The sequence below is a fragment of the Osmerus eperlanus genome, chromosome 5 (assembly GCF_963692335.1).
Source record: "Osmerus eperlanus chromosome 5, fOsmEpe2.1, whole genome shotgun sequence".
NCBI lineage: Eukaryota > Metazoa > Chordata > Actinopteri > Osmeriformes > Osmeridae > Osmerus > Osmerus eperlanus.
The window spans coordinates 20401746-20416241 of NC_085022.1; the positions used below are offsets into that span (position 1 = coordinate 20401746).

A 14496-nucleotide genomic window follows, 5' to 3' on the forward strand; every position below is an offset into this window, starting at 1 on the left:
TTCTTTTGGTCACAATGAACAACCTGAGTTAATGTTTGCTCTTTTCAATCGCACCCCCCATGATGTTTGAACATAATCAGGAAGAAAATAGAATAGCAGTATAAGGAAATTACGTTTTATTTAAAACTATGAAATTCAAATTGAAAAACGAATTCACAAAAAACCGGGACAATTCGTGTCCCGGGAAGAATAATTTGTAAAAAAATCGTTCAAAAAGGTGAACAATCCCGGGAAAACCGGTGTTGTGCCCTCAGATGCACCCCCACCCTGTGCTTCTGATGACTTCTGATGACAGTATTACACTTCTGATGACAGCATTCAACCTGCTCAATGACATTCCTAAGAAAGGACGGAGCTGGAGCATGTTCTAGAATGGGTTTGTGTGGAACTGGTTTCACATCTCTTTTTTACGGAAGAAAATGGCAACAACAATTTTATGATCTCATCATTAGCGTTTAAGTAAAAAAAAAACGGGTTGGTTAATCCCAGCGCACAAACAAACGGAGAAATAGACATCGATATTTCGTTTTTTTTAATTATAAAAAGCATTGAAAAAAAAAATACGAAAATAGAACAACACACACAAGGCTGATGTGTGCGTGTGTCTACGCAAGCGTCATGGGCGTTTGTTAATGGGTTACCTGAAGCATACAATATTTGTAACTTCCCGAATTTCTCTGCCCTCAGGTGGACGCGTGCGATTCTGTTCTAGCTATTCTAGCATTCGTTTTACTGACCGGGACCATGACAGCTTTCACGGTAAGACCCTTGTACAGTACGAATCAGTAGTTGTTTGAAAGTACTACTGTATGTATAATGAAAGTAAACGTACGCACACACCTTTTTGTTTCTCTTATATGTACATTTCATATTTAGAGGAAACTAAAGAATGACCGCTACAGGCTGAAGTTGAGGTCTTTCGTTGATGTGATTAGGGAAAACATGTAAGAGTGGTCCGTCTCAAGAGTAGTTGTACAACACACTGCACATCTTTTGGACGTGCACGTTTGAAACAGTAGGCAAATTTCCTGTTGACTTTTGAAAAGCTGTTAATGATTAATGACACAAACCGGAGGGATTTTTGATCATGTAAACTCTGGATCGTGTTTTTGTTTTGTTTGTGGAAAACAAACATCAACGCTTGCATGGCAACCTAGAGATGACTGCATTAGAAATGTAATGACACGTGTTCTTCATTGAAACATTTCCAGGACTTGAAGATAACTTAGCGTATCGGAGCAGTCATATGCTTTGATTCAAGATGGATCCCAATCACGGGGATTCCGATCCCCTCCACGGAGAGGCCAGGGATTTCCCCACATCCCTTACAGATCACTTCCAGGAGGATATACTAAGTGAACTTGGTCTGTATCATGTATTTAACGAGGATGAAGAACTGGATCTGTACAGCTCACTTTCAAGTATGGATCTAAGTCAACCCCCTAGCTCTCTCTTGGCTCACGGGGCTAGTGGAAATGACCATGGGTCTAGCCAAGGCTTCAACAGGGCTGACCCTGACCCCAGCAACCAAGTCAGAAAGTATAGCACGGGGCCATCAGCCAGACTTGCCCCAGTGGTTCCTCTAGACCCTGCCTGGCCCCCTCTACCCCCTGCAGTGCCCCCCAGGAGAAAGCCTCTTCTGAGCAATGCCCAGAAGAGATTCTCCTGTAACCTGACGATGCCCTCCGCCAGACTGAACCGCTCCAACACAGCCGTGGACCATGTGAGGATCACTCCTGGCTCGGCTCACACACACGAGGCCTTTGTTCATTACCGGGGATGTTCATCACAGTTTTACTGTCTCAGTTTGTTTGTGTTGTTTCATTCGTCAGGACGTCTGGAGCATCAAACTCATCGACACGCCACAAGGCAGCACCGAACAGCTGGCCTCGCTCTGCACGTCAACATCCAAGTAAGAAAACCTAGCGCCACACAATAACAACTTTTATTATGATCCAAGTCTGCTCGTACAGGCAGCACATTTTAAAGTACATCCAGTGATTGTATACTTTCATTTAGACATGAAATCCTGCTGTGTCTCGTGTCAGGTTGATGTCCAGGTATCCGCACTCAGACAGCTGGTCAAACGCGGGCCTGGTGTGGGGCCGTGTGTTATCCATCCACCCCTCCCTGCTCCAGAAGGCCCAGGTGACGGTCAGCGTGGCTACCTCCTGGGCCGCACACCAGATACCCTTCTGTACCACATGTAAGTCTCTCACACACACACACACACACACACACACAAGCACGCCTGCAAATGCAGGCAGACACAAACGCAACCTTTAATCTGCTACCACGCAGAGTGAGAGTTTTGTTTTTCGCACTTGTGATAGCTTGTAAAAGAGAAGTGTGTTTAAACAGACACGGTGGCCTTAAAACAGGGCCAGGTTTGACCTGCCCCCTGACTGTGACCTCTGACTGCCCTCTGACTGTGACCTCACCCCTAGTGAACCGTACGGTGCAGAACCTGATCGATGAGATCTTCTTGCTCATGGACACTTCCACCAGCAGCAGTGGGCAGTACGTCCTCAAGCTCTGTGACTCTGAGGAGTACCTCCACAAGTGAGTCTGCAGTACCGCCTCTACCCTCATCTCACCCTCAGAACCCACACCCAACACGCACTGTAACCTTGAGCTCGTTTTGGGACCGGCTGTTCCCAACTCATGGAAACTACAATCCTATCGTGTGTGTGCGCTCGTGCGTGTGTGTGTCACGGCAACCCCTTTCTGGGTGTTTCCTCCACATGGTGTGTGACTGTTCCTCTGCCACCTCTCCTGTCCCTCTGCTAGTGAGGAGCTCCTGGGCGCTCACGAGAGCTTCCTGGCCTACTGCAAGTCTGGGTCGGAGGTCTCACTCCGCCTGCTCCACGAGAACACCCTGGAGCACCTTCTGGCCAGAGACGTGAGTCTGCCCGGGGGGCTGTCTTTTCTTCCCACCGTGAAAATAAATAAATAATAATAATAATTGGTGGATCATTTACAGAGCAGGCCAGAAGAGTTTAGTCAGACGTCCTCCTTGGCCTCCAGCCAGGCTGTTTCCTCAGCGTCTTATCAGGGCTGGTGTTGCCATTAAAACCTCCACCGCCCTGTTGACTTTGCTCTGTGTGCTGTGACGTCATTCGTGGCATTTCAAAGGAAATAGGGGGGAAGTGAACCTGCCTGCTGCGTTCCCGGAGACAAAGTCATAAACGCGACACTGAACAACCTTATCTTTAGCAATTCGATGTATTGATTGGTTGCTTGGACTTTTTGATGTGTTTTGTTGCTAGGCTGTTTGTTTATACTCTGTTGTTAACCTCACTGCTGTTAACCTCACTGCTAAATCTAGTTCATGTTTTCCATATCTAAGGCTAGGGATGACAGTGCCCAATGTCACCTGTACCATCTGCTGGGCTCTGCTTGTGTCTTCAACACGTCCAGGTAATAGTGGGCAGTGCTTCTCTGCCTGTCTCATAGCAGAGATGTTCACTGTCAGCATGCCTGTCAGGTCAGTGGTGTCTCACCTCAGCTTTCTAACTGCTGCCTAGGCTGTCCCAGACTGACTTGCCAATTTGTGGGAAAACTGTTCTACAGCGTTGGTTTCCTTCCCAGACTGTGTCACCTCTACTGCCTGTAGGCACAGGTGTCTTTGTTGATAGGACACACTTGGAAGGCCATAGTGTAGAGCTTGTGTTTACTGTGTTACGTGTGTATTTACCCTTCAACCTTCCTCTGTTTTCTCTCTTGCCCTCTCTCTCTCTCCACCCCCCTCCTTCTGCCCTCTTCCTCCTTCTCTCTCGCTTCGCCAGGTTAAGCCTTCAGGAGAAACTGAACTGCTACACCAGGGAGGTGAACCTGATGCTGAAGAACAAGGTTCATATTGCTCCCAATGCTCCTACTCAATCCTACCACCATTGTTTTTAGTTTGTCTTTAGTTTTTTTGTTGTTGTTTATTTTGGGACTGTACAGCACTTTGGTTTGAGTTGCTCTATAAAATGAGCTATGGCTGATTGATTCATTAGTTAAGACCTTACTGGCGAGACCTGAGGGACTTTGACGAAGCTCTAACCAGTGGTGATGACCCTGCCTCTAGAGTGGAACCAACATCAGCATGCTGGTAGACGAGGTCCGCACCATCATCAACCTGCTGTGTGGCATCTCCGCTGTGGAGGTGGAGGAGGCCATAGGAAGGCTCAGCCGGATCAAGCCCATGGCTCTGGTAACTAACACCTCATTCCTACATACCTGGGACTATGATGCCGTGCACCGCAGGTATGATCTGTACTCGTACGGCCGTCGTGTTCCAGTCAAACGCATAGACACGTTTTCTGTTTTTTTCTTCCAGAGCTTTGAGGAAATGACTGAATGTGAAACTGGTGAGTTCGGTGTGAGTCATCTTGGAAGGGTGGGGGGGGGGGTGGGGGGAACATTCCTCTCAAAATAGTTTTTGGAAAGATTCATGATGGATGACAGCATCTGTTAACAATGTGCCACAACCTCAGTCACATACCCACGTCTAACACAATGCATGTCTGGTGTCACATTCTCACATCTTAGCGGCCATCGCTCAGCCATTGACTAAACTGTAGACTTCCTGTCCCAGCCTCCGTCGCGCTCCACCTGGCTCTGGGGAAGCTGCTTCAAGTCTTCTTTGAGAACTTCCACTCAGACTTCCAGGTCCAGGATGTCCACCGCCAGATCCTGCCTGTGCAGAACGTCGAGCACAATGCTGACATCCTGCAGATCAACATGGCCGCTCTTTACAAGCTGCAGCCCAACTGGATCCACAGGTTGGTTGACGGACAGGCATTCGGACAGGCATTCGGACAGGCATTCGGACAGGCATTCGGACAGGCATTCGGACAGGCATTCGGACAGGCATTCGGACAGGCATTCGGACAGGCATTCGGACAGGCATTCGGACCCACAGTCGGACCCACAGTCGGACCCACAGTCGGACCCACACAGTCAGACAGCATAGAGACAGTCAGAACCGACAGTCAGACAGCATAGAGACAGTCATACCGACACAGTCAGACAGCATAGAGACAGACACTACAGGGACATACACAGGTGCAAGTGCTGTATACAAAAGTAAGTCCAAATGTAAACACATACAAACACTGAACGCAGAAATACACACAATAGGAAAGCCACAGAAAACAGGAGAATGTATTCTCAAGATACCCCCCAAATGGCACATTCTATCATGGATTCTACAGGGGATATGTGGTGTATTTGTATGATGACAAAACAATCAGAACATGAACACAGGAGGTGTTGTTAGGTGGTGTGATGTCTCCCCTGTCATCCCCTAGTTTTGATTACTTCTCTGTGTCCTGCGAGCTGACGGTCGGGGGGAAGAGGATCTGTGACAAAGGAATCTCAGAAAACATCAGCACCGCCTTGTCGCTTGGCAACAAGATCCAATTCAACCGCATGTAAGGGCATTGCCATACCTAGGAGGGTTATATGGACCATTCTGAAAATCCTCCTCAGTCTCCCTCCTTCTATAACGCTGAATGAAAAGTCCTTAATCTCAATGAGGCAGTCTTACTACCTTTTATTAGTTTGAATCAGTTGTTAATTGAGCTATCTGGTGTATATGCCTGCATGTGTGTGTTTTCAGGATGGTTTTCCCCATGCAGATTTCCCAGCTGCCCTATGAGTCCATGTTGACGTTTCATCTCTTGGCGTCCAAGCATGGAAAAAACCCTGAGCTGTTACTGTGGGCCGTCCAGCCTCTGTACAGCCACAGGTTGGCTTTCCACACACACGTACACACACGTACACACACACACACACGTACACACACACACGTACACGTACACACACGAACCACAGATACCGTATTTTACGGAAAATAAGCCACATAGTGTATAAGCTGCACCCCCCCCAGAATGAGGACTTTGAGTTTGTAAATCGCAGTATAAGCCGCACTGGAATATAAGCTTTGACTTTCATTATGAAGCATTCCTCTTTCAAGTAATAAGCCCTCGTTCAAGTGTTTTGAGAATTAATTTAGCTGCACAGTCTGTAGAGATCTTGACAGTCACTTTTTGTTCTAAAACCGGACAATAAGCCGCTTCGACGCACAAGAAAACTGTAAAATCGGAGCACAAGCCGCGGTTTATTTTCCGTAAAAATACGGTAGACATTTCCACCATGTTCACCTCCTAGGTTAGTATATCAAGTTGGCACACTGTCTAATGATATTCATTGATTCACTGATGAGAGAGTGGGTTCATTGGCAGTGTAGTGGATGTCTGAGTGTTCTAGAACTGTGTGTGTGTTCTAGAACTCTGGTCAGTGGAACTGTGCTGCTGAGTATGTCTATGCTTCTGGAGCTGAGCGACCCTCCCTGCCCCGCCCTGTCGGACGGCCACAGGCAGCCCACTGGGGTCATACTGCAGGCGAGTCTTGCAGAATGCTGCCCTCTCCTGGCCACACAAGGAACAGCAGTTTCATCCACAGTTCCCTATTTGTGGTTTGTTTTAGTAAAAACTTCCTATTTTCAGTTTCCTGGAACTCATTTTGTTTTTGCTTCTGTTGTTTTTGTTTATAGCTGGAGTTCCCGGAGAGAAATGAATGGAATTATAAGAGACCGGTTTCCCTCCCAGACTCTCCCACCACCATTCTGCCATGTGAAGAACTGAGCAGGAAGATCTCTGAGGTCTCTCAGAAACACTGCATCTGCTTGTGAGTTCACAGACCGGCAGGACTGCAGTCCTGCCATTCAAATTCCACCATCCAGTATATCCCCGGGTGAGATCTTGTGATGTTGAGGGTTCCGGTTTTGTAGTCTTTCCGAGAACGAGAAAGCCTTCCTCTGGAGCAAAAGGCACAGCTGCGACAACAGGAGCACCTTCCTTCACCTGGTTTTGAGTGGCGCCCCCAGCTGGCAGCCCAAAGACCTGACAGAAATCTACACCGTTGTGGATCACTGGCCCCTACAGAACCCTGAGGAAGCTCTCTTCCTTCTCACAGACAGGTTAGCTCCACAAACAGCTCGGACGTGACTCGACAGCTCATGTAATGAGATGTTTGTCACTTTAACGAATGTCATTACAATCGGGTGTGTTGTTGGGAGTATACAGTACACCCAATATGTAATTGACTGTATGTTATTGGGAGTAAATTGTACGATAGTCTGTTTACTGTAATTGTGTGTTGCCACGTTCCAAAGATGCTATTAGCTCCAGAGTAGCAAGTGTCCTCCTGTGTGTAGTTTCCCAGACCAGAAGGTGCGCAGCTCAGCGGTGAAGTTCTTTGAGAAGACCTCTGATGGAGAGCTGGAGGACTACCTGCCTCAGCTCGTCCAGGTGAGGAGACACACACACACACCGGCATTTGTAAGATAGCTTAGTTGACTACACACACACGGCTCAATCTATCACATTCTCAACCTCTCGTCTGTTCTCCTCCCCCCCCACACGCGTACACACACACACACACACACACACTCTCCATCGCCAGGCGGTGAAGGGGGAGTGGGATCTGGACGGGCCTCTGGTCATGCTGCTGCTGGAACGCTCTCTGAGGAGCCTGAGGATTGCTCAACAGTTTTACTGGTGAGTCAGATGGCTGAGCGGTTAGGTAGTTCGGCTATTAATCAGAAGGTTGCCGGTTCGATTCCTGGACGTGCCAAATGACGTTGTGTCCTTGGGCAAGGCACTTCACCCTACTTGCCTCGGGGGGAATGTCCCTGTACTTACTGTAAGTCGCTCTGGACAAGAGCGACTGCTAAATGACTAAATGTAAATGTAAGGTCTGGAAGAAACAAGATAATACCACTGGCTTATCTAACTCACTTTAACTGTGAATGTGTGTGTGTGTGTGTGTGTGTGTCAGGTTGTTGCTGGACGCCCAGGACGATGCCCACTACCAGAGCTGGTTCAGCAAGGTGCAGGCCGCTCTCAGGCACAGCTGTGGATGGGCGCTGAGGCAGGAGCTGGATCTGGAGCAGCGTCTGGTCACGCTGCTCTCACAGGTGGCGGAGCGCGTCCGCATCGCAGAGAAGGCCCGCAGGAAGGCGAGTCACACACACACAGCCGCCATGTTGAAGATGAGTCAGGCTCAGGGTGTGTGTGTGTGGTTGGAAGCTCTGTGTGTGTGTGTGTGTGCTCTGGGTTGAACTCTCTTCTCACACTCATTCTCAGGACCTTCTGAAGAGAGAGAGGTGGAAGATCAACGAGTTTTTCCGTAACAGCGTCACGTGTCGCCTGCCGCTGGCCCCTGCGGTCCTGGTGAAAGGGGTGGAGGTGGATGTAAGATGATTCCTGTAGGACAACATTTCCAGAGATGGGCTTTGGAGGACAACTGTGATGTTGTTGCGTGTTCTCTGTCCCAGGAATGTAAGTTCTTCAACTCCAACGCCGCTCCTCTCGGGATCTCCTTCATCAACACGGACCCTCTGGGGAAGAACATCAGTGTGATCTGCAAGGTAACTCTGACGGTTCCAGGTGTGTGTGTGTGTGTGTGTGTGTGTGTGCGCACGTGCATGTCTACACTACATTCATGTGTTTGTCTGTGTCCAGGAAATTGTCTACATGCAGCTACGGAAACACAGTTGCATGTGCTGTACACTGTGTGTGTGTGTGTGTGTGTGTGTCCAGACAGGGGATAACCTGCGTCAGGACATGCTGGTGCTTCAGATAGTGCGTGTGATGGACCGGGTGTGGCTGCAGGCTGGGCTGGACATGAGGATGGTCACCTATAGATGCCTGTCCACAGGCAGAGACCAGGGTCAGTCTGAGCACTATGTAGCAAGTTCTATACTCCTATACTCTATACAGGACAGAAGGATATTCTATACAGTTGAACTTGAAGCTTCTGTAAAAACTGAGTGATTGTGCGCTTGTGTATGAATTTTGGTGGTGAATGTGTGTGTTCCAGGGCTGGTGGAGGTGGTGCCGGAGGCGGTGACCCTGGGGAAGATCCAGCAGGAGTGGGGTCTGAGCGGGGCTCTGAGAGAGGACACCCTGGAGAAGTGGTTCCACATGTGGAACAAGACTGAGGAGGACTACGAGGAGGTCCGTCTGAACACGCATTCAGTCATTTTTGATTCATTCGGAAGTTCTGCATTTTCCGTGGCAGATTTTATTCCATATTGCCGAAGTCATAAAGCCAGATGTAGTCTGTAAGTCATAGCGCCCTACTGTACCAAGTGTGTAGGTCATAGGGCCCTACTGTACCAAGTGTGTAGGTCATAGCGCCCTACTGTACCAAGTGTGTAGGTCATAGCGCCCTACTGTACCAAGTGTGTAGGTCATAGGGCCCTACTGTACCAAGTGTGTAGGTCATAGGGCCCTACTGTACCAAGTGTGTAGGTCATAGGGCCCTACTGTACCAAGTGTGTAGGTCATAGCGCCCTACTGTACCAAGTGTGTAGGTCATAGCGCCCTACTGTACCAAGTGTGTAGGTCATAGCGCCCTACTGTACCAAGTGTGTAGGTCATAGCCCTGTATAACTGTGCCGTCTCTCTGCAGGCGGTGATGAACTTCCTCCACTCGTGTGCAGGCTGGTGCGTGGCCACCTTCATCCTGGGCATCTGTGACCGCCACAACGACAACATCATGATCAAGCACAGCGGCCACATGTTCCACATCGACTTTGGCAAGATCATGGGGAACGCTCAGATGTTCGGCAACATCAAAAGGCGAGTTGCCGTTGCCCTGGGAAACACCAGCTAAAGTTCTTACAGCAAGAGAAATGTTGTTATCAAGGGACCGTGTGGTAAATGTGCAAAATCTCCCCCCCCCCCCCCCCCCCCCCCTTTGTGTGATGGTAGGGACCGAACTCCTTTCATCTTCACATCGGAGATGCAGCACTTCATCACCGGCGGGGGGCAGAAGCCCCAGCGGTTCCACCGCTTTGTGGAGCTGTGCTGCGAGGCGTACAACGGCATCAGACGGCGCTCCGCCCTGGTGCTCAGCCTGCTGCAGCTGGTGAGTCGACACAGCGCCTGCGCTGACCACGACACAGCGCCTGCGCTGACCACGACACAGCGCCCGCCCTGACCCACGACACGGACCGTAACGCTGTGCCGGACGCTGATCTTCCCACTTTCTCTTTACGTGTGCTGTTTGTTTGTGTGCTCAGATGCTGGGCGCAGGCATGCCGGAGATGAATGATATTGTGGACCTGAAATACGTTCTGAATAACTTACGACCGCAAGACTCTGACTTGGAAGCTACTTCTTACTTTACCAAGTACTGAACGCACACACCCTGCATCATCATGATAATAATATCATAATAATTGATTCAGTTAGCGGATGCTTTCATTCAAAGCAATGTAGGGGGTGGATTTGAACCTGCAACCTGATCTAACTTGGCCATGTGTCCCCTAACCAGGAAGATCAAACAGAGCATGGGCAGTCTCCCGGTCAAACTCAACTTTCTGATTCACAACATGGTCCAACTGCCCGGGGGCAAAAAGCCATCGCCGCACGCGCAAGGCTCCGCCTCCAACACTAACATCCAGGAAGTGATCATCCAGAAGCACAGCGTCAAGGGCCGAGAGGTGGTGAGTCACGATTCGCTGACCTCTTCTCCACAGTTCTGTCCTCAGCCGTCCTCCTTATAATAAAGGAGGATGGCTCAGCTCCCGTCAGATGGCTGAGCGGTGAGGGAGTCGGGCTAGTAATCTGAAGGTTGCCAGTTCGATTCCCGGCCATGTCAAATGACGTTGTGTCCTTGGGCAAGGCACTTTACCCTACTTGCCTCGGGGGAATGTCCCTGTACTTACTGTAAGTCGCTCTGGATAAGAGCGTCTGCTAAATGACTAAATGTAAATGTAATAACACTAACCCTAAACACTCACAAAAGTGGCCTGCTCATAGAAGCCTTCAGCCAATAGAGTCACCTCTCACAAGAGAAGGCAGACCTGTTATCCAGACATGACAGTGATGGCTCTAGGCTGGCAGAGTGTGGCCCAGCTGTGCTCTGATTGGCTGGGAGGACAGACGGGAGACTCGGGATGCTTTGCTGTGAGGAGTGCCCTCTCCCCTGGAGCCATGTCAGAAGAGGGCGGGGCTGCTTGTCTCCATCATGCCTCTCTTTGATCACAACACGCGTCCTGTTGTCAGCGTAAATCGTCCATCTGCTAGATAGGCTGCGTGCTGTTCTGAGGCAAAACACTCTCACACACACACTCACACACACACTCTGAGGTTGGGGTCTAGCATGCTGGAGGACACCGCTGCTCTGCCTATAAATCCAACATGTGATGTTTCTCTAATCTGGAATAAAAGATCACAGAAACTTTCCATACACACAGAAAGTCTAAAGATCTAGGGCTGAATTCATTTTATTTCAATTGATTGATTTCCTTACCTGAACTCTCATTTGATTAAATATTTAAGACGGTCACACAAAGTTTCCAGTTGATCGATCTGTAATTGAATGCAAAGGTTGTGAGTCTTCAACAACACTTTGGTTTCAGTTGTACGAGCTGAAGGTGACCATCGAGGACGGCTATCTGTTCAGTGAGAAGACGTTTGGCCAGTTTGAACTCCTCCACAAACAGCTTCAGAAACACTTCATCGAGTCCACCCTCCCTCAGTGAGTTCTGCACATGCACCCCATAGACACAGCCTTCCAATACTCAGTGACCCTCAGTGAACCTCCTGTGATTCTCTGCTGCGCCGTCTGGGCAGGTTCCCCAGCTGGTATAAGATGTCCTTTACTCCGGCCAGGAAAATGAATCTGCTCAACAAGTACCTAAAGGAGCTATTTGAGGGGCCTTGCAAAGGAGTGAGTCTGTTTTTATATAATATATCCATCCATCAAGTCCCTAACCTTCCCATCACACTACAGCAGCAGGTGTGTTTTATTCTTTGTGTGTTGTTCTTGTGGAGCGATAGCGCCTGACAGCACGTATTGTGGCACCTTACAGAATGAGTTTGTGTGCAGCTTGTTCCTGGATGGCCCTAAGATAGTGCCTCCAGCTGTCTCACTGAAAGGTAACGTTCTGCTCAGTGTGACCTGCTACACACACACACACACACTCTCGCATGCATGCAAAAAAAACATGGTAGGTTTCCTCTCAGAGAAAAAAATAATCCGTCACAGAGGTCGATATCTTCTCGAGAAAGATATTTTCCATTCTCTTTTATGTAGAGTTCAAAAAGTGTTTGGGTAGCAAAGTGCTCTGTAGAGATCACACAGTGCTGTAACTGATGTCAGTGGTTAACTCTCAACACCGCTCTGACAGACTCCAGGCCTCAGATCCAGCTGTTCATGTCCTACAGAGACCTCAAACTCTCCGTTCTGATCAAACACCTGAAGAACATTGTGAGTTTGCACTCTCTCTCGCTCTCTCTCTCTCGCTCTCGCGCTCGTTTCACCGTCCTGTTGTGCGTTGTGTTCAGAGGCTAGCCAACGGCTCGTGTCCGGATGCTTACGTGGTCACGTTCCTGAGGCCCGACCCCCACAACCGCTCCAAGAGGAAGACCAAGGTGGCCCGCAACAACGACAACCCTACTTTCAATGAACTGGTAGGAAGACTTGGTTACCTAATATAATATAATTAAACCAATATTTTAAATATAATTTCTAATTATTAAAACGATACAAATACAAAAAAAAAAACATTGTGTTGAGTTAACACTGTCCACATGTCAAGTCATAAACCTTACGAGGACATTGAAACAGCCCTAGTTGCAGCGATGCAGAAAATAGAACCCACAGTGTCTGAGGGTGGAGAAAGCCAGGTCTTCTCAACTCTGTGGACTTTGACCTAAGAAACTGCACTTTACCTTTACTGACGTTTACTGGTGCGTCCGTTCAGCTCGTAAAGCTGTTGACACCCTGGAACAAAGTCGAGGGAAATGTGAGTCTCCACTTGCTGGAATGTTCTGGAGACATGGAGCCAAGATGGTGCATGTGAACAGCCTGATGTCTACAGACTGGCCTGAGGGCCGGCCTATTCTTTTGGGTTAGGTGGTAGTAGTCAGGATGTGTGTGTTCTGTGTAAAACATCTCTAAATACAGACCGTTCCTTGACTCTGAACCATGAAATACGGTAGGACGACGCTCTGAGCTGCTTTTACTTTCAATGTGCGCCATTTGTAAAGCGCTTTAGATAAAAGCGTCCTGCTAAATTAAACAAATGTGATGTAAATGTCTTCCTCCCAGGTGGAGTACAGCCACGTGCTCTCGCTGTATAACCGTGTCTTGGAGGTCACTGTGAAGAGCAAGAAGAGGTTTGTGGTCGCGGCCAACATCCAACTGGAGGAAAGGATGATGGACAAAGAGGAGTGGTTCCCCTTGGGAAACTGTCCCAACTGACACCTGGGGCTGCACTGGAGAAACTCCTCCACTAGAGGGCGACGCTATCCTGAAAATTCCACTTTGGGGCTGAGAAGAATGGACCTTCTGCACTTGACTGCAGGTCTGTGCTGTTTTAAATACAGAGTGCATTGTACGTACTAATGTCTTTGCTGTGCACAATGGATATATAGGACCAGTATGCACAGCTAACTGGATATGACTGCGTGTCTTCACACTCCAGTACTGGGATGCACATGAACTGTTACATCATTGATCTAGACTAGGGAAAGACTCTTTTGAAGAAGACTTTCATTTCTCCCAAATGAAGAAAAAAAAATTTAAATTTAGTTTGGAGATTAATATACAATTAAAACGGCCTTTAATTAAGGAAAAACATAAATTTATTGTTTTTAATAATGAACTGTATTTGTTTCTTATACTTTGTTGTAGAATTTGAGTATGCTATGGTATAGTAAAATGCCAGCTGTGTTCTGCTATAGTGTGTCAAACATCCCTGTCCCTCGGAATGTAAAGGTGTCATAGATGCCATGCAGAGGAAACACACTCGACTCACCTGTCTGTCCTGAGGGCAGAGGGGGTAGGAGGCCGTCAGGCGAGGGAGGGAAGGGATCTGCCTGGAAGCTTGATGTCACCTCAAGGCCTTCTCGAGCCCCAAGGCTTCTTTTAACTTCTCACCCCCCAAAATCTTCTACCACAAGACCCATCTCTCAAGCCTGGCCTTCTAGCCTTCCATCATTTACCTAAACCCAGGTATCTTCATGTAATCCTAATGGGAGGGCTCCAAGCAGGCTTCTGAAACTTGTCTCTAAACCTTCATGAAGTCTCAGATTCAAATGAGATGGTAGTGTACTGTATCTGGTTCAATAATGTATACACCTCTGAAATGCTATTTATTTTACCTCTGAGCATTTGAAGGAGGTCTTAAACCCTTGTGGCTGCTGCTTTTTTAAATGTCATAAAAGGTTGTGGTTTTCATGGTTCTAGAATTCCTATAAAATAATATGCTTCTTGTATGCCAATCCAATCAATAACTACCTTGTTTTGTTTTATAAAGAGACCTGTCTGAACTTGTTTATGGCTTATCACTGAGCAGGTGGTGCTAATATTGTCCTGTCTTGAGACTGTGCTGAAGTAAGCCTGAGGCCTTCCTCTTCCATCACACAGGAAATATATTGTAGTAAAAAGAAATATGTAAAATATATTTTCTGAAGATAAAACGTG

The 14496-nt window shown here is 48.1% G+C and overlaps 1 protein-coding gene across 2 annotated transcripts; it reads left to right on the forward strand.

The window, feature by feature from the left end:
- The first annotated feature begins 516 nt into the window (after nucleotides 1–516).
- On the forward strand, nucleotides 517–14490 carry pik3c2g (phosphatidylinositol-4-phosphate 3-kinase catalytic subunit type 2 gamma). Of its 2 annotated transcripts, XM_062462514.1 has the most exons (33): nucleotides 517–759; nucleotides 1212–1723; nucleotides 1833–1912; nucleotides 2049–2206; nucleotides 2448–2562; nucleotides 2791–2902; nucleotides 3350–3420; nucleotides 3789–3852; nucleotides 4073–4198; nucleotides 4325–4355; nucleotides 4583–4769; nucleotides 5298–5420; nucleotides 5609–5737; nucleotides 6278–6392; nucleotides 6545–6678; nucleotides 6782–6970; nucleotides 7208–7301; nucleotides 7456–7550; nucleotides 7831–8011; nucleotides 8139–8246; nucleotides 8330–8422; nucleotides 8595–8724; nucleotides 8875–9011; nucleotides 9469–9638; nucleotides 9771–9927; nucleotides 10082–10191; nucleotides 10336–10507; nucleotides 11426–11544; nucleotides 11640–11736; nucleotides 11879–11945; nucleotides 12197–12276; nucleotides 12354–12479; nucleotides 13120–14490. In XM_062462514.1, exons 2-33 carry the CDS (start codon nucleotides 1262–1264, stop codon nucleotides 13270–13272), a joined length of 4185 nt encoding a protein of 1394 aa, XP_062318498.1. In that variant the 5' UTR covers nucleotides 517–759; nucleotides 1212–1261; the 3' UTR covers nucleotides 13273–14490. The 2 variants fall into 2 exon arrangements, with proteins under 2 accessions (XP_062318498.1, XP_062318499.1); XM_062462515.1 differs by lacking the exons at nucleotides 517–759; nucleotides 1212–1723; nucleotides 1833–1912; nucleotides 3350–3420 and having other exon boundaries at nucleotides 2067–2206.
- The last annotated feature ends 6 nt before the right edge of the window (nucleotides 14491–14496 follow it).